Here is an 18,092-nt window from a genome sequence, read left to right on the forward strand (position 1 = left end):
AGTGTCTTATTTTTTTGAGTGGAAATCAAGGAAAAGCAGCAAAAAAATAATGAAATTACAGATTTATTGTCTTACAATTTACTGATTGATGAACATAAGAGATTAGAAACCATCTTTTAGAATATTTACACTGACATCTACAAATGCCTTAATTACAGAGCACTGAAGAGAGGGAGAGATGTATTCAACCAAATACTGCCAATATACAACGGTTTTACACAAGGCCTTGAGACTAAATACCACTTCCACTGAGTACATTTCAACATAAATAAATGACATAAAACACTTACTTCCAGAAGACGTATATAAACACTTACAACATTAGCTCTATGAAAATTGGCCTCAAAATTCTGAAACACAATCTTTGCATGGAAAAAAATCAGAACAGAATTGCAAAAAATAAAAATAAAAGGGAGAATAAAGTGCTAAAATAAAAATTGCAAGCATTTCTTTGTAAAAGTACTCAGATTCTGGCTGACCTTATTACATAAGGCATTTAAACAATATTCAAAAAGTTTATACTGAACATATTTTCTGCAAGATATATTCACTAACATAGGAGCTTATATGTTTTGTCCCATTGCTTCAGGTGTATTGAATTTCCTAAATCTTGTGTTGTAGTTGAGACAGATAAAGTAAGTAGACAGGTGCAAGATGTCTGGATTAAGGAAGTGACGTGGAGTTATTTCTAAATTTCTGCAATGCCAGTGGTGTTGTGTATACTTCTGTAAAATCCAAGAAAATTATGTTTCTCTCAATAAGACATTTTATCATAAGGCATTTTAACACATTTGGTGTAAAAATACATATGTTTTGACTCCCCTTCACCCAAAAACAATGTGCATCTAAAAAATACTGCAAAAAGAACACTTTTTCAATGTTTCTTTTTTTATTTTGTCCTTTTGAATTATTGTTAAATTGGCTACCGTTGTGCATTGCCATTATTTTAAGATTAAGGCTTTATTTAAAAAAAAAAGTTACAGACTTTGTAAGACTTTGCAGTTTTTGGTTCCTTCTAAAACGACGACTGAAGTACAGAAGTCTCTTAATAGATGAACAAAAGGAACTGAAATAAATTAACCTCTTTTATTAATTATGATCAGACTTACCGACAAAAGTAATGAAAAACTAAGAAATTAAGATATAAAATTAGGTTCTAATTTGAGTTTGCAGTTTAAAATATGGTTGTAATGATGGTGTATCCTGAACCCTCATTACAAGAATTTATTTTAGAGGTAAAATCATGGATTTCAGATTCTAAGTTCAAAACAATATCTTTAACATAAATGGCACATGTGTGTTTCATCATTTCACTATTTTTAGGAGGATTTGGCAAATTGAAATAAATATTGGGCATAAATACAAAGATATGTTGAAGTTTTAAATTTTTAATGTCTTTTTTCTTTGATACAATACTAAATCATATGCCCTACACTGTCAGCCATGCAAGTTAATTACCGAGTTTAATGTATTGTGGCATGTGTCAGTAACTGACTCCATGAATATCCGTCACATTTTAATAAATTTACCACCTCTGTTTAGAGTCTACGTATAGTTCTGACATTCATTTAACGAACAGTTTAGCGAAAATACGACACAACAGCTACAAAACATATACTGTATGTTTGGAACAACATTTAGCTCTTAATTAGAATGTACTTTTGATCTGTAAACACTGCAACTTAAATGTGAACGAAATGAAGCAGCACATTAATGGGCCTTTTGTATCCAGCATAAATGCCTCTCTTTGAATTCTGAGGGAATATAATCTCATGGATTTAATTTTCACTCCACTGGAAATTAAGGTTTTCTGAATCCATCTGTGGTTTTGATTTGGGTCTAATTTTATAAAAACCTTATGACAACAAATCAACCCATTTCTGTTCATATCCTACTTTTACTCCAAAATCCACTTAAAATATTCTCACTTTGATATTCCTACAATCATTTGTTAGATGTTCCCAATGTAAACGGTGCTCTTATTGAGGTTACAGGTGAATTTAATGTAAATTTCATGGAACTTATCAGATGGTTTTCTGAAACTCTTATGGAGATTTTATAAAGCTTTCATCGACTTTTCAAGAAACATATTTGTGACAAGTAACATTCTTTCATAATGCCAAAATATATACATACACTGCTACAGTTTGTGAAAATTCATTGAAGTCAGGAAAGTACTCATTATGAGTCAACTCACGATACAGTCAAGCTCCTAAAAATACTCAATAATTTCATTTAAAATCTTATTAAATTGTACATCAATTTATAACATGGCACAGATCTTGTAAGTAGCGGAAAGTAGTTGGTAACTACTATGAAAGTTACATATTGTTTATATTTACTTACAAGTAAATTCTAGGAGATTTAAAAGAAAACCATTATACGTAAGGTCCATGGAGGTTCTTGGCAAGTCCCCAGAAAGCACCCAAAGATTAGTCAGCCTTGTATTAAAGCTTGATTCCAGAAACTACTCAGCAGGAAAAGGCCTGAAAATGTCAGTTCAAGGAAAATACCAAGACATTTCAATGAAAGTTCCTAGATAGTACTCGCTCCATGATCTAGTGCAACCATAGGTTTTGAACAGAAAATTAGGGAATTTGTAGATTCGCTTCAATCCTTCATATTTATTCTAATTAGACTGAAATTTGTATTGAAAAAAAACCTGAAGCTGTAAAAAAAAAAAAAAAAAAAAACATCCAAAAAGACATGAAAAGTATGAAAATAAGTTTGTGACAACAAAGGACTTCAATTACCTGAGTAGCTTTCCTTTTACACTGACACAGATGTGAGTCAGTGGAGAACAAATGTGACCATGCCACAAAGTAGAACTGATGCTTTTCAAATTGTAGCATTTGACGTTTTCTATTCATATTAAACCTTGCTGAGAAAAGTTTCCCACCTTTGATGTACAGTAAATGAGTAAGGCTGATGTCTTATCAACCTTATGCTTAATTTATACACATTTTCCTTCCAGAAAACTACATAAACAGTCATGGCAGTGAAGTCAAAGTCAGAAACTTCACCCTGATTTAGGCTTTCACACATTCTCTTTGGCAGATGGTGGAAGGACAAAAACTATCTGCCTTTACGAACTTGCCGCCTTCATCTCTCAGCCAAGCTTGAGAAATCAAGACACTCTTTTGTTCCCTTGAGCCTCCTCAGTTTGCAGTGTGCTGGCTCAGTTTACAGGAGGAAAAGAGCCAATATTTTTGGTTCATGCAATTTCCTCCTTCAAATCATCAGATCATCCACAGAGTGTTCACAATTTGTCTTTCCTCTTCTCATCGCTATATATGCTGTCCTCTAGAGGTCACATGACCGTCTCCCTCTCCTCCTCTACAACAGGAGTGGGTTTCTCTTCCACAATAGGCCGTGTTTGCGCGGACTGCTCCTCTTCAGGTATGTGAAGTTCCTGTCCTGAGGAAGGCACAGAGTTCTCTGAGACTGAGCCGTTCTTGACATACCCAGGAAGGTTCCTGTGGCCGTTTACAGGCACTGGCCCTAGCCTTGTGGTGAGATGGACGGCCAGGGGTCCTCTGGCAGTGACATTGGTTACGCTGGTGTGTGATACCATTGGTCCATAGCTGTAAGTATTACTCCCGCTTCTAGCTTTTCTCTTGAAGTCAAGGGCCAAGGTTCTTCTGCTCCATGACTTTTTGATCTCAGCTTGCACCTTAAAGGATAATTGATTTATTTATATAAGTTTGCAGTCATGGACATTGAAAAGAATGTTTCAAAGCACAATTCTTGGAGTTCTTACCTCCCCATTGCAAAAACAGTATATGATTGCAACTAAAAAACCCTAAAAGAGAGAGAAAAAAATGGTTTTAGGGACACTATACAAAATCAAGCAATGAGCACATGCTTAATATGGCATTTAAGCTGTGTAATTTGACATTTTCTTTGATATTCACAGTCATCAGTTATCCCTGCCATTTTCTTTATCTTAATTAGGATCTTCTAAGAAATCAGTAACCAAACAATGAAAAACAGTTTGACAATCTGTAGCTGTTGAATGATGATAACATAAACCTTGCGGACAAATCCCAGTCAGGTCAAATTGATTTCTTTAGCATGAAAAGACAAATAAAGGCTCCCAAAGTGATGAAATGACATTTCCAGAATTTCTACACCAATGTCTTTTATTTTTTACCTGGAAGGAGTTGAAAAGCATCTCGTAGTGCATCTGTATCAACCATGGTATCCCGGAGACCTCTGTGTACGGCATGGCATGAAATATAATGTAGTGGACGCCGAACAGTGGCATCAGCACCAGCGTGGACTTCAAGAGCTTTCTGCAACAGAACATTTCACAGTCTGAAGATTATTTTAAAAAGAAATAATATTTTTAAAATTATTAAATTATTAAAATTATTTAATAATTTAAATAATTAATAGCACTTGTTTTTGCTATTAAAAATAGCAAAAACAAGTGAAGGCTAAAAAAAAAAAAAAACAATGCAAACTTTGTAATGATAGCTACTTACCCCACTACATTTATTGTCATATCTGAACATGAAACATAAGTGGGTCGAAACATGAAGAAAGACATTTAAAGACATTGTTATGTCTATTAAATGACCAAAATCCCAGATATGGCCAGATATTCCAACTATTTGAAGCAAAATGTTTTATTGTTGCCATAAGTTCACCGTGGGGCTCCTCCTCTTTGCCCTTCTAAAGTAATCCTGATGTGTAATCCTGTAATCCTGATGTGATATTTGCAATTACCAACATATTCTAAAAGAAAAATAGCATTGAAATTGCATTTTTAAACATGTTTGATTCAATTTTAGGCATAGTAAAGAATACAATGAATGAAATTCCATCTATTCCCATTGAAAAAGGCTTAATGTTGGCAAACAAGTCATGATAAACCAATCGAGAAGGACACCTTCGGGAATTCTGAATCAAATGTTTCTAAGACTTGTCCATACCTGTACTGTTGTCTGGTGTCACATCTCCCAGCATTGGTTTCTAGTAGTTTAGTTGCCAAGACTCTGATGATGTTCAAAAATAAAATAAAATTAATCTGAAGAGACAGTAGAAACATAATGTTAGGATTAGGTATAATTGGAAACATAATAAGCTCTTTCTCATTCAACAGTTGTTAGGCCACAGGTGCAGTCAAGTGGTGTAATTTCCTGCACACCATGGGGATTAAGCACAAACTGGAAGCATGTACTTACCACCACCGCCACCAAAATAGGCACTTGATATATCCATTTCAAATTGCCTGCACTTAAGTCCCAACACCTGCAGAAATAAACAACAAGATGAGTAGGTAAGGGTTCAGGAATAAGCTAAAGAAGGGTTAAGTGGGTAAGCAGATTCAGAATCTCTCTGCTCCACTTTAGTGCCATAAATGATATCTGACATTGTTTCACAACATAAGAGGAATGAGATAGAAATTCGATAGGACATTGTTTTTGTCCCCCATCCTCTCTAGATTTATAACACCTCTAGACACAAGTGTTATATGAAAACTAATTATATTTTTCAAAGCACTCATATTAGAGTTCTGACTTTAATCCCCCTTGAACTGATTTATTCCTCCTGAGATTCAGGTACATCTCTCTAACCTGTTCTGTGTCATTCAAAGGGCTAAGGAATTTGCTAGTTTGCCCATACTGGGAATTAAAATCACTGAATATTTTATATATTGATTCTGAATCCGCTCCTTTCAGCTTGATACTGGTGTGTCTTGATCTAGGCACAATACTGCCTCTGTGCTGATTTACAGCTTCAGGGCAATGATTAAGTTATAAATGTCATGGTGGGGCGTTTTATTGTTCTGCCCAAATAGACCTGGAACATAAAACAGAAAAGATCTTTGGGACTCCAACCCAGTTAGAAGAAAAATATGTGGTCTAGTTCCACTCAGCAGGTGCTGAACAGAGAGTCAGTCGGTCCTAACGCAGCTCAAAGCAGACACTGAAGGTGGTGGTAATTATCAGAGGGGTTTGATGTGTTACCTTGCCATCGTAATTTTTTTCCTGATGAGTTGGACTTTTTAAGAGTGGATCATAATTTATCTCCATTTATTTCATGTCAGCTTCAAAGCTTGACTTTAAATGTCACTTTTCAGGTTCAGGTAGGGGTCAGCAGGGGTTGAGACCAAAATAAGTGAATTTTAGTCAATGACTAATTCTTTTTTCTTTTCTTTTTTTATTGAAATATAAGAAAGAAAAAAATTATAACCTTCTTTCAGACAGCTGAACAGCGGGTAGTAATATATTACTTTCTTGTCCACAATGTTAGCTGGAGTCGCTTTTAAAAGGCTTTTAATAGCCTTTTAAAAGGCTGATGATGGAAAATGTCAAACATTCAAACAGTAACCTTTTTTAAAGTCTTAATGTAACTTGACACCAGTGACTGGCCAATGGCTAATATGTGATTTGCAAAGTTCATTATTTTGACCGAAAAAGTTTTATTTCACAACACCAGACCTTAAAGAGTATCAACGAAACAGTCTTTGTTCTCCAGAACAGTTTGTAATTAAGAGATAAATTAATACGTTTCATTTACTGATTTATTTCTTTTAATAATTTTTTGGATGTCAATCATCTCAAACATTTTTAAGATACTATCTAAGCAAGGCAATTTGAACAAAAACAAACATTTTCCTGCACCAACTAAATCAGTGGGTTTGAGAATCATTCATCTATTTAACAAAAAGTGGGGGGTTGCAGCATGAAACTCTTTTAGCAAAAGGTTTTGGTATTCAGCCAAAGATTTCTTAATTAACGTCCCAAGCTTTTCTGATAGTAAATCCAGATTTGTGGCATGACAAAATTACACATTTATATGCCAAATTAACCGGATGCCCTTATGAACCATGTTTGGACCTTGGCATACAAAAATAATTGCTAGGAATACCGACGACATCACTTTTCAGTAAATATTGCAAATGCTCATGATAATGGGCAAATCAATGTAAAAGGTATGTGCAATGCACAATTAATGTAAATCATAAGCAATTTTCTAATTATATGTTGTACTGTATCTTTAGTGAAAAGTGAATAATTTTTTTACCTTTTAAGATTTACCCTATTAAGTAAGGTTCAAGATAAACATTGGCCTCCAAAGTGCTGACTAGACTATAGAACATGTAGAAACTTAAAAATACTTTAACTATAAACAGAGGCTTGATTCAACATCATTAATCATCAGCTTCAATTAACTATGAACATCAGCCTTACCGTATAAAAATTTGACAAGAATAATAGCGATATTAATTATGCAGATCACTTACTCTGTGTCAGCAAGCGTGGCTCTCACAGTGGCCCAGATGGTCACAATCACAGCTGGTACTCCTAGGAAATTAAATACAAACAATTCAAATTTGCTTTCATGTAAGCATATTCTGAAAAGTGTCCAAATTGCTATGTTTGACAATCCTGTATGAGTAGAAATTGGATAGGACAGCATCCACATTGTATGCGCTGTGCTTATGTGATCTATACGCACAGTGTGTACAATGCAGGGACTGTAAAACCCACGTTCAGACAGAGCTATTATTCGCTGCTTTTACTTTTCTTCATAAATCAATATCATCGATCGGTGCAGCAATGCTTCCTATAGCTTTTAACTTTCTTTCATAAATGTGAAAAAATTAAATAAATAACTCAATTTTGTACCTAATAAAGTTTTTTTCATCAAAAGTTTACTGTCTGGAACTAGTAACAATGTTCATGCAGTATCTTGCAAAAAATGTTTTAATTTTCTTTTTCATGTTACAACAATCTTCAAGGCATAAGCACCGATTATGTGGGCACTTACACTTCTCATTGATTTACATGGATTCCTAAATTTTTACCATGTAAAAATCTAAAAAGTCTGGCAAACATTTCTATCCAGTCCCCTTTACTCTTTTACATCAAAATAAAAATATTTTGCAATTAGTGGCCTTCATGCATGAGATTTTTTTTCTCCCAGCTGTTCTGTAAGAATAATCTAGAAAGTATTGACTCAGGGTATATGAATACAAATACATACCATGCTTTTTATTTCTTAGACTTAGATTTTTTTATTTGTAAAATATCTTGAAAGTCATTTCTTTTTCCTTTTCCACTTCACAATTATTCACTACTTAGTGTTTGGTCAGTCCCATAAGTGCAAAATAAAAGAATCAGAACTCACCCCATCCAATCAGTGTAAATCCCCAAAGATACTTTTTGTCTGAGAAAAAAGTCATAAAAATGAGACTGTGCAGGTAAAGACCCTCCACAAGAATCCAGTAGTAATTGGTCGCCAGAAAGTACATGAACAAGGTCACCACCACCTTGCAGGTAATCTATATAAAAATAAAAAAAGCAGACACAGCAGAGCAAATTAATCAGCACTCATAATGAAGAACCACCCATGTGAATTGTTTTCATGTCCTTGGTTTGCTATTATGTTTACCAATTCTAATTTTGTCTAGGTCTGCTAAGAACTTAGTTAAACTCTAGAGTCTAACACTCAAATATCACTTGAAATGCAATAACAGTGTCAACTTAATTATGCAGCTACAAGTAACCGTCATGATTCTTGACTGGCGCATCCTAGCAACAAACATGAATCAGTTTAAATGAACTGAATTAAAACACAACCATAACCAACTTAAAATGCACTGAATAATTATCAGAATTAATTTTTTGCCTAATGCCTAATGCTTATGACCAGTCAAGATTTCTCAGAATTTCTGTCAGATTTCCTCATGGTTAAAGACAAACATGGCACACTGTAGCATTATTTCTAATTAAGAAACTCTTAGTTCCATGAGTTGTTGCAGAGACTACAAAATAAAAAATGTTTTTATTGCCAGAATTGTTTTGTTTTCCTCATTTAAACTCCTAGAACGTCTATTCTCTTTGCTTCCTTTTTTCTTTACATGCTTTATTTATCATTGCTTCCCTAACCTCGTGCATTATTTACATCTTGTCTGGATATACATATTTATAGGGGCATTCTTTCAATTAGCGCTCATCAGTCATGTTATTTGAACCAGACTACAATTATTTTTGTACTAATTAACCAAACACATGGGCTGTTCTTCCAACATACTCAACTTGTCTAAGTATTTTTAATTCATGTCTTCGTACCCTGCTTAGACTTTAGTACTACAAATAAAATCAAAGCAGCCTTATTAAGTCTATAAGGTGTATTTGATTTTAAAATGTATGTTTATTTTTTACCCTACTCTGGCTTCTCACAGTAAAAAAACAAATACTACTGTTAGGTTCATTGGTCTCTCTATAATTTTTCTTAGTTGTGAATGTGTGTCTATATGGTAATTTGTCCTGATGTCTCTATGTTGCCTAGCGACAGACTGGATGTACCCCGCTTCTCGCCCTTTGACTACTGGAGATAGGCTCTAACCCCCCCAGAAAGGATAAACATTTTAGAATATGGATGGATGTTTTCTACCCAGCCTTTTCTAACCCCATATTATTCATTGGGGTATTGTTCACTGATCACAAACATGATCTGACTGCATTTTTCAATTGTAGTTCTTGCTCTCAAAATTTTATAATAGCGGATTATTTTCTGAGTTCAGATCCTTGTCATTGAAATAATTTGTGTTGTGGATGTGTCATACTGCAAAAATTAAAACTGGACTAGCAAACCCTTCATTTAAAAGCAACTTTAAACAATGTGTTTTTACTTTTAATCATTTTAATGTTTTAAAATCTTTTTGATACAGCCACCCCAGTTTCTTCAGAGCTCCATCACGAAATGCATACATTTTAAAGGAATGTTGTTTTGACACAGCCTTTTAGTTATATTTCTCCAATCCAGAGCCTCAATTAATTGTGAAAGACAAAGCTTTTTCTACATCAACTTTATTGGAAAATTTCTATTATTTTTCATTTACATGAAATACATGAAAGCTTTGAGTTAATTATCACAGAGAAACTTATAGTAGGAGAAGTGCATGTCTGCAGGTTTTACTTGTAGCTAAAAAAGGAAAAACAGCAAATAATGTATTTCACAAATGATGGGTCTGTATTTGGTAGGAAAGCTGATATTTTGGTTTTAATGCTTTTACGTAGATGCCTTGTAGCAAGAACAAGGGATTCTACATAATTTGAAAAAAAAAATGAATGAACATTAATCTAGAAATAAATATATTGCTGAAAAGATAAATATCTTCCTCAGTTTAAAGTAAAAATCCACAAATACCTTGAAAAAATGTACACTTCTGATAATAAATTAAACTTGTTTTATGTCAACACAGACGCATTGCGGTGTTCTGACATCATGTGGATGCATCACAGATGACAAGACTGATTTAGCCATCGATTGATTTGACTCAAAGTGAGGTCAAACCTGCACACGGCTGCAGCTGTTGCTGCTGCGCTGGTGTGTCGTCATTAATAGCTGTGAATCCAATGTAATCTTTCCCTGCTGCCATCGTGTCATTGGTACCTTTTTTTAGCACATCCCTTTGTGATTTATCATTGATATGCTTTTTAAAGGATTTAGTTTATAATATAGTTCATAATGTAGTTTTTTACATGTATTACAAAATTTGTTTATTTTTTAGCTTTTATTTGTGATTTAGAAGCATTATGATATGGAAAAGACCAGTTTCTGTGTTCATTTGGATATTTACTTTTTTCCATTAACTTAAATGACGGTTTGAATTAATTAATACAGCAAGCCAAAATACATGCATAAAAAAAAAAAAAAACTTTAAAAGCTTCTGTAGTTTGTTTTTGGTTGATTTAGTTAAACGCAAGAAAAGTTGTGACCTGTAAGAATATATTACACAAATGTTTGTATTTTAAAGCAACTGTGAAAGGTAAACAGTCATTTCCCATTTTCTAGCTCTACTCTGAAAGGGGAAGCCGAGTGCTGGCTTAGTGAAAACCTGGCAGGGTGAAAGGCAGGGCAGTTCATTTTCTCCAATGCAGGAAAAGTTGGTGCGTTTCAGCACATGCATCACTTCCGCCTTGGAACCAAAATGCTATTCTGTAGTGAACATTGATACTCAAATAATCTGTGTGTGCAAATAGATCTCACAGTTGATCGTGTATGAAATGGCATGCCTTTCACCACACATGAAAACGGTTTGTATGTCCCTGCATTTACTAAAGGCCAAGGAGTCATGGGATTAACTTACAAACTGTGTTTTGCTGGCAGGTGGGGCTTCAGTAATGGACTTGAAGTCCTCCATTGTGACTCCCTCCATATTCTCCAAAGCAGATCCAGGGTAGAGAACTATATCTTTCACAAATATGCTTACAGCTCGTAGCATGTAGGACACAAATAAGTGCATGTGGATGTAGTTTCTGGTGCAGTGCAGCCGCCTGGGAATAAAAAAAAAAAAAACATCAGCAAGGTTATTTACTAAAACAATGTTTTCAAACAGTTTGAAAAGTTTTATAAAAGTGTGCAATAGCATCTGAACGGCCAACACCACATTGCATATGAACTACGCTCATCCTAATAAGAGCCAGCTGAATTCTAAGCCGACTATAACACATTCTTCAGTTTTAGGAAAAACACGGTTATCAGATCGCCATGCTCAAATTAAAGTGTAAAACAAACTGCAAGCATGTGTGCAGCAGTTGGAGAAGTATGCAAATTTTATCAGTCCCAAACACTTCCAGAACATCCTAAACATTCCCTGCGGCTTGACCTTTGGCGTCACGATCCGCTGGGCTCAATTTGCTGGGTCAATAGACTTAAAGGTTAAGTTATTACAGTAAAAAAAATGGCAAAGGAAATATTTGCTGACTATTTATTGGTGCCAAAAATTTTAAGACTTCACATCTACCAGAGACAGAAATGAAACTGCTGTATCCCCCATCAGCTCTGTCCACAATTTCTTTCACTAAATCTCATTAATGAACTGACAAGGTGCCCTCAGAGAACTATTGATTCAGGAAAAACCAATCTAGCACACATCCCAGGTGAAAAAAAAAAACCCTGAAAGCAAGTGCTAATGTAAAATATCCCTTTGCTCCCTCTGGAAAACGTTTATGAGCTCTCCTTTCTAAAAGCTGATGTGTTGAAGGGGGGACATGGCTGTTGCACTTCGCAGTCTGGTGCCAGAATGTCAGATGGGCCCCTGGGATAACTTATTAAACTCATTTGGCACGTATATTTCCTGGTGCCAGTTGGAAGCATTCCTAAAACCTTTCTGACTGACTGTGTGTACTGTAAGTTACGTCAGTTGGAACATTAGTAAACAGGGCCTTTACATCGATTCTTGATACTCCCTGTGCCCCACAAAATAAGCAAATACTGACCAATCTGCTCAGCGTGAAACAAAATGGTCTAAATTCAACCTTGTTACAGATTTTTTTTCTCCATTTCAGTAGTAAGATTTTAGGCAAAATGAGTAAAAAAAAAACTATAAAGCCTAGGAAAAGTATTCACATCCCTTAAACTGTTTCACTACAGGGTTTTTTATCAAGAGACCAAAAACGCAGTACATAATTTTTAACTGGAAGATTTTTTTTTTTTTTTTTAATTGATTGGTTTGAAAAAAACTAAAAATCTCTAATAGGCCACTTTACTTTGATACTCCTAAATTAAGTGAAGTGTAACCAATTGCCAGTGAAGTGGAGGTTCCCTTTCTAAGAGGACAAAAACTCAAAGCCTTCTGCCAGAGATACAATGGAATGGTTTAGATGGAGGCTGACCAAGTCCAGTCTTTGAGAGCTACTATACTACTCCTAATAGTAAGAGTAGCAATTTAGCTACTCCTACTATAACATTTTTTCCTTGTGTTCAACACCTGAATCTAATCAATGGCTCATTACCAGGTCTCTGCAGAGCTGCATGAGATGTCAAGGAGGTAATTCTGAGATGTAAGTCGGGTGTGTTGGAGCAGGGATGAATCTCACAGTTGGAGGATAGCTTTCGAGGATTGGACTTGGGCAGCCCTCGTTAAGCATGGTGTGAAAAAGTGTTTGCCCTCTTCCCGATTTCCTTTTTTTTTCTTCATATATTTGTCATTCTGAAGTGTTTCAGAACGTCAAAACACTTTAAATATTAGTTAAAGGCACCACAAGTAAACACAAAATGCACTACTTAAAGGAAGGCGTTTATTATTAAGGGATAAAAAAAATCCAAACCTACATGCCACGCCCTTCCACCACCACCGCAAATCCTATTAAGATGCTGTGTCATGACCTCAAAAGCCCTCCTATGTCACTGAATTACAACAATTCTGCAAAGATGAGAGGGCCAGAAGTCTCCCACAGCACAGTAAAAGATTCATTGCAAGTTATCACAAATGCTTGATTGCAGTCTTTGCTAATGAGGGTGGCTCAACCAGTTATTAGGTTTAGGGGGCAATTACTCTTTCACACAAGGCCATGTAGGATTCAGAACAAGAATTGGTAACAAATTTCAAACTTAAGATGCGATTATGTCTGTCATTACATTGAAAGATGACTGTGCAAAGTATCGATTCAGGTGGACTTTGAAACTGCATGCAATCATTTTGGGATTTTTATTTGTAAAAGGAAACACCTGAATCCAAGTTATATTATCACAGAAAATTAACGTAAAACATTACATTTTATCCCACGGAATGGGACAAAATGTAATAAAATTCGAGGGCTGTGAGTACTCTTGCACCGCACTGTCGGCACCAGTTTGAAAGTTTTTTTTATTCCAAAAGCAAACTTTTAGAAGCAACATTTTATTTTCAATTGTTTCTTTGTAATGATGACTTTTTTTCTTAGCACACATACAAAGTCTAAACATCAGAACCCAGCATGAACATAAAACAGGCTGTAAATGTCAGGCAATGAGGTCTGCGTTAATGCAAGCCAGGAGGTAGTCAGTGCTTCAGAGGTAGTCAGATCACATTCTGCTTAAAGTCACAGTGAAAATCAAACACAGTGTTTAAAACAGTTTGCATATGTGACGCCGTCATTATGATGCAACATATGCTGTATTACGTTAATTCCTATAAATGGAAAATAGTGTTTTTTTTAAGGATACAGCTCGGTTTAACAATCATCTTGACATTTATGTGCTCCGTGCATGACTAAAAAAATCCACTCACTATTATTAAACATCAAGACTTCCTGATGATCCAGCCTTAGCTTCTCACCTGGTGTCAAAATCTGTCCCTTGGGAACATCTGAGGTTAGAAGGATAAAAGAAGGCGACTGAGTAGACTCACCGAAAATATCCCAGGATGACAACAGCCACCATAATTGAGCCCAAAGAGATGGAGTATCCAACGGTATAGATGATGTACAAACGGTGGAAAACCTCCTGTGAAAGATAAATATGTAAAACTGTCAGCACAGCGCCAAATGGATAAAGGTACGGTAAGGTAATTTTATTTATATAGCACATTTTCAGCAACAAGACAATTCAAAGTGCTTTACATGAGTTAAAAGGAAATACAAACAAAATAACAAACCAAAGGAAAGAAAAAAAGAGGAAAGAAAACTAATCTAATGTTGTTCCAAAGGATGTAAATTAAGTGCTCCTGTTCAGGGTTGCTAAGTATCTAATGCCATTTCTAAATAGGGAGTACTCTGTGGTTTCTGATAAAATAAGCTAAAGAGTGACTGATCTGATTCCTTTTCTGGGTTAAAGTGAGTACTCCACAATTCTAAGTTTGTTCTAAATCCTTTTCTAGGTTAAAAGTAATATAAAGCACACTATTTGAGACATGTTTGTTTCTTTTAAAATGTTGGTTTATGGCAGGTTGTGACCCCAATCCCTCATGTTCTATTAGGAAGATTTAAAAAAAAAAGTATTTTCTATTAAGAAATAATAGGACAACCCATTCTGTGAGGTAAATATAAGAAGTTGACACATCATTGATAACTGAAGTAAGTAAGTAATGAAATAGTGCAAGTCATAATGAACAGAAGTACGACTGAGTTCATTTTAGGATCTCTATATCTAAATAGCCTTTGCATATTCCCAGCATTAATTAGGGGAATCAAATAATTTTTCTTGTTATGAAACAGTTTTTTTTTTGTCATTATATAATTGTGTAAAAACTCTCCGTCTTTTAGTAAATACATAATGATAAGGAACTCAAACGTTTTATGCTGTACAACCAATCCGGATATGATTTTTAAGTAGCATTAAAATAAACCCAGATTTTCTTTTTTTTTTTTTTTTTTTTTAGAATATTGTGGTTTTTTGTTTCTTTTAACAGTTGGATCACCATAAAACTCTGCCACAGATTATTTTTGATCTATAGAGAATCAATGAAGCATAAACATCACATCTTTAACACGCCAGAGACCAAAACAAATGTGTGCTACAGCTCCAGAGTCAACACACTATGTGACTTGGCAGATTTATTTGTAAAGCACCTTTTATACACAGGGTAGATCAAAGTGCTTAAATAAAGGAGCATAGATAAATACTCAAATGCATAAAAAGCAGGAACGAAGCATTGCATTAAAGCATAAAAACATGAAGTATAATCATATAAAACGGAAAAAATATCCTCACAATTTTATGAAATAATATTATTCAACTTGTACATTTTTCCTATGAAAATATAGTAAAAAAAGAACATGAGTTTCACACCTGTATTTATCACAGTTTGAGAACCACAGTCAAATTTAATTAATACATTTTGTATAACAAGCATTTGCATCATTGTAATCAAAGTTTGTTCTTAAAACCTCCATCAATTTATTTCTACCCGGTCAAAGAAAAATGTCAAGTTTTGAAATGTGAAAGACAGCCACACAATTTAACAGCTTGATCATGCAGCAGTTGCTTGGCAGGTAAACTGATCCTCTACCAAAACCTCTCTACGTCAATATGCTCAGAAGCCAATGAACCTCTTGAAAGCTGTGCTGCTGTTATCATTTAGCGTCAGGATCTCGAGCCAGGAAAAACGTGTCTCTCAGTTGTGGCAAGGGTCTGTGGTATGGCAGTTTTTTCTGTGCATGCTTCACTCTGTGCATATTTATTTCTGATTAACTACTGGAAGTGCTCCTTGGGGAAAAAGTCAACTCCTGAAGACATTAAGGGGACAGCTGTACAGCGCTGTTTCTAAGCAAAAAGGAGTGAGAATCAAAGTTTAGGACAGCTTAATGCTATTTGAAAAGTGCCTTTGATTTTAAGGTTTGAAGGTTGTACTTTAAATGAGTCATAAATAGAAACACAACTAATACTAAATGCATCTTCAATAAAGATACTTTAGCATCTAAGTGGGAAAATGGACTAATGGAAAAGGTAAGAACAAAGAATTTACAATAATAATAATGTGTTATTCTCTTTTTTTTTGCGAGTTTTATTGTGCCAAATATATGCTATTGCATATTTATTGCTCCATGTCCTCATTACAACATGAGGACTATAACATACTTTTATGATGCATTAAAAATAGTCATTTCAGCACCTAGTGTTAAACATTATCTCAACATTGGCCCCAATTGTGTAATTATTGTTTTTTCTCCAACCATTAAGACAGAAAAAGCTAAAAAACCAAACAAAAAAAAACTCATGTCAAGAAAACATGAGGTCTCAAATTTTCATTAGGGGAAAAAAAATCACTTCAACATGGACAAAACTACATCTGTGGACTTACTCTGCTAATACTCTTATCTAACTGCATTGGAAGAAGATTAGTAATGACATAACAATAACAATAATTTTAAAGATTTAGCCAATATCTCCATGGCCAATGTAAGAGCCACAGGACTTTCAGATCTAGGTCACAGCTTCTCATACTGTATTAAACTGATAGTTTTTGTCATTTAAACATGCATCTACATTGGGATTCCAATTAAAATGATGTCATACATATTAGCATTAGCTACATCAAATTTTAAAAGATTAACAGCATGTCTAAAGCAGTGCTAGGCTAATGACTCCCAAAAATTGTAATTGTAGCTTGTGTTTTTCTGACACTGATCACCTTTCCTCTCAGGCATTCATTTGTTCAGGTTACATTTGTAGCTTATTGGAAACACAGGCAGGAGAAAGTGATAAACCTATATAAAAACCCTATTCCGTTGTGGTTGTGATTTCTAGCATCGAAAGGAAATGCGATCATGTGCAAACTTGGCTTTTATACTGGTGCTGCTTTTGACCAGGAAACCCCTAGAATAAGTTATTTTTAATCTCAATGAGACCTAAAAAAATAAACGTTACAAACCAAAAAGAAATTTGTTTTTAAAGATCTCTGTGTGTCCAGTTATGTACAACAGAAACTGTGATTAAAAGAAACCAAATCTTTTGAGTGTGGACGAAAGGTGCAAATGGCTCAGAAAATCTCAGTTTTGATAAAAGTGTGAACAGGACTTTGAACAAGCCTGTGCAGACCCCTGACAGAAACTCCATCAAACACCTCCAGGACACCTAGAATGAGCTGCAGCCATGTCGTCTTACCAATCATTTGGGGTAAACATCAGTAAGACGTTTTTAGCCTAAAGACTGTTCTCTCTCTCTCTTTCCCGTTCTCTCTCTCAAACCCCAAAACTGGTTTAAAGAGAGGAGATATAAAGTTTCAACACCAACTTCTATTTGAGCAGTTTAAGTCGTATATCATATCATAAAAACAAAGAAAGAAGACAATGCTGCATATTTGAGCAGGAATTTAGCTAATTAGATGCATTTTCAAAGAGCAACCACACTGCCACCCTCTCATTAAGCTCATAACATAATAGTTTATTAACGCTGTGCATTAATGAAAAGGCATACTGTAATGTGTTACTCATTTCACAGGAATTCTAATTACATGTTTTCGTTGTGAAACTGAGAATGGCTGTAATGTCTTGAGCATGACAGTTGGCCCTGCTGGTGCATGGCTGGTGCTCATAATTAAAATTAGGGATGCTGTGCAACTTGGACATGTAAGCAGAAAAGAGAAGGGTCCCACCTTTTCATGGATATAGTTGTTAATGTGGAGGAATTTAGAACATTCACTATAATTGGCCCATGTTTTGTTGACTGAGACGAGCTCCCACGTTCCATTGCTGTCACAGCGACGGTATGCCAGTCCTACATACCAGAAGGATGAGAAGAAAAAAAAACCCATTAGGTTTTAATTATAGATTCAAGCTGCATAATCAACCAAGTCTCACAGGAGAAATATGTGAAACATCAGTACACTATCCTAAAAATCACAATTAAAGTGCAGCATGTTTTACAAG

At 34.9% G+C, this 18,092-nt stretch overlaps 1 protein-coding gene across 2 annotated transcripts in view; it reads right to left on the reverse strand.

Annotated features, from left to right (window-relative positions):
• Window positions 1-47: 47 nt before the first annotated feature.
• The window catches only part of pth1r (parathyroid hormone 1 receptor), a 57,438-nt gene continuing 39,393 nt past the window's right edge, over window positions 48-18,092 (reverse strand). Inside the window, exons 4-13 of one of the 2 annotated variants that reach the window (XM_081598287.1) lie at window positions 17,819-17,940; window positions 14,135-14,229; window positions 11,111-11,297; window positions 8,143-8,296; window positions 7,256-7,316; window positions 5,190-5,256; window positions 4,938-5,032; window positions 4,154-4,295; window positions 3,761-3,802; window positions 48-3,673 (exon numbers count right to left, since the gene is read on the reverse strand). In XM_081598287.1, the coding sequence (XP_081454413.1) occupies window positions 3,311-3,673; window positions 3,761-3,802; window positions 4,154-4,295; window positions 4,938-5,032; window positions 5,190-5,256; window positions 7,256-7,316; window positions 8,143-8,296; window positions 11,111-11,297; window positions 14,135-14,229; window positions 17,819-17,940 (1,328 nt within the window). In that variant the 3' untranslated portion in view covers window positions 48-3,310. The remainder of the gene's footprint in view (window positions 3,674-3,760; window positions 3,803-4,153; window positions 4,296-4,937; window positions 5,033-5,189; window positions 5,257-7,255; window positions 7,317-8,142; window positions 8,297-11,110; window positions 11,298-14,134; window positions 14,230-17,818; window positions 17,941-18,092) is intronic. The other variant, XM_081598288.1, reaches the window with a different exon arrangement.

The sequence above is a fragment of the Poecilia reticulata genome, chromosome 17 (assembly GCF_904066995.2).
Source record: "Poecilia reticulata chromosome 17, P_reticulata-male-v2, whole genome shotgun sequence".
NCBI classification, from domain to species: domain Eukaryota; kingdom Metazoa; phylum Chordata; class Actinopteri; order Cyprinodontiformes; family Poeciliidae; genus Poecilia; species Poecilia reticulata.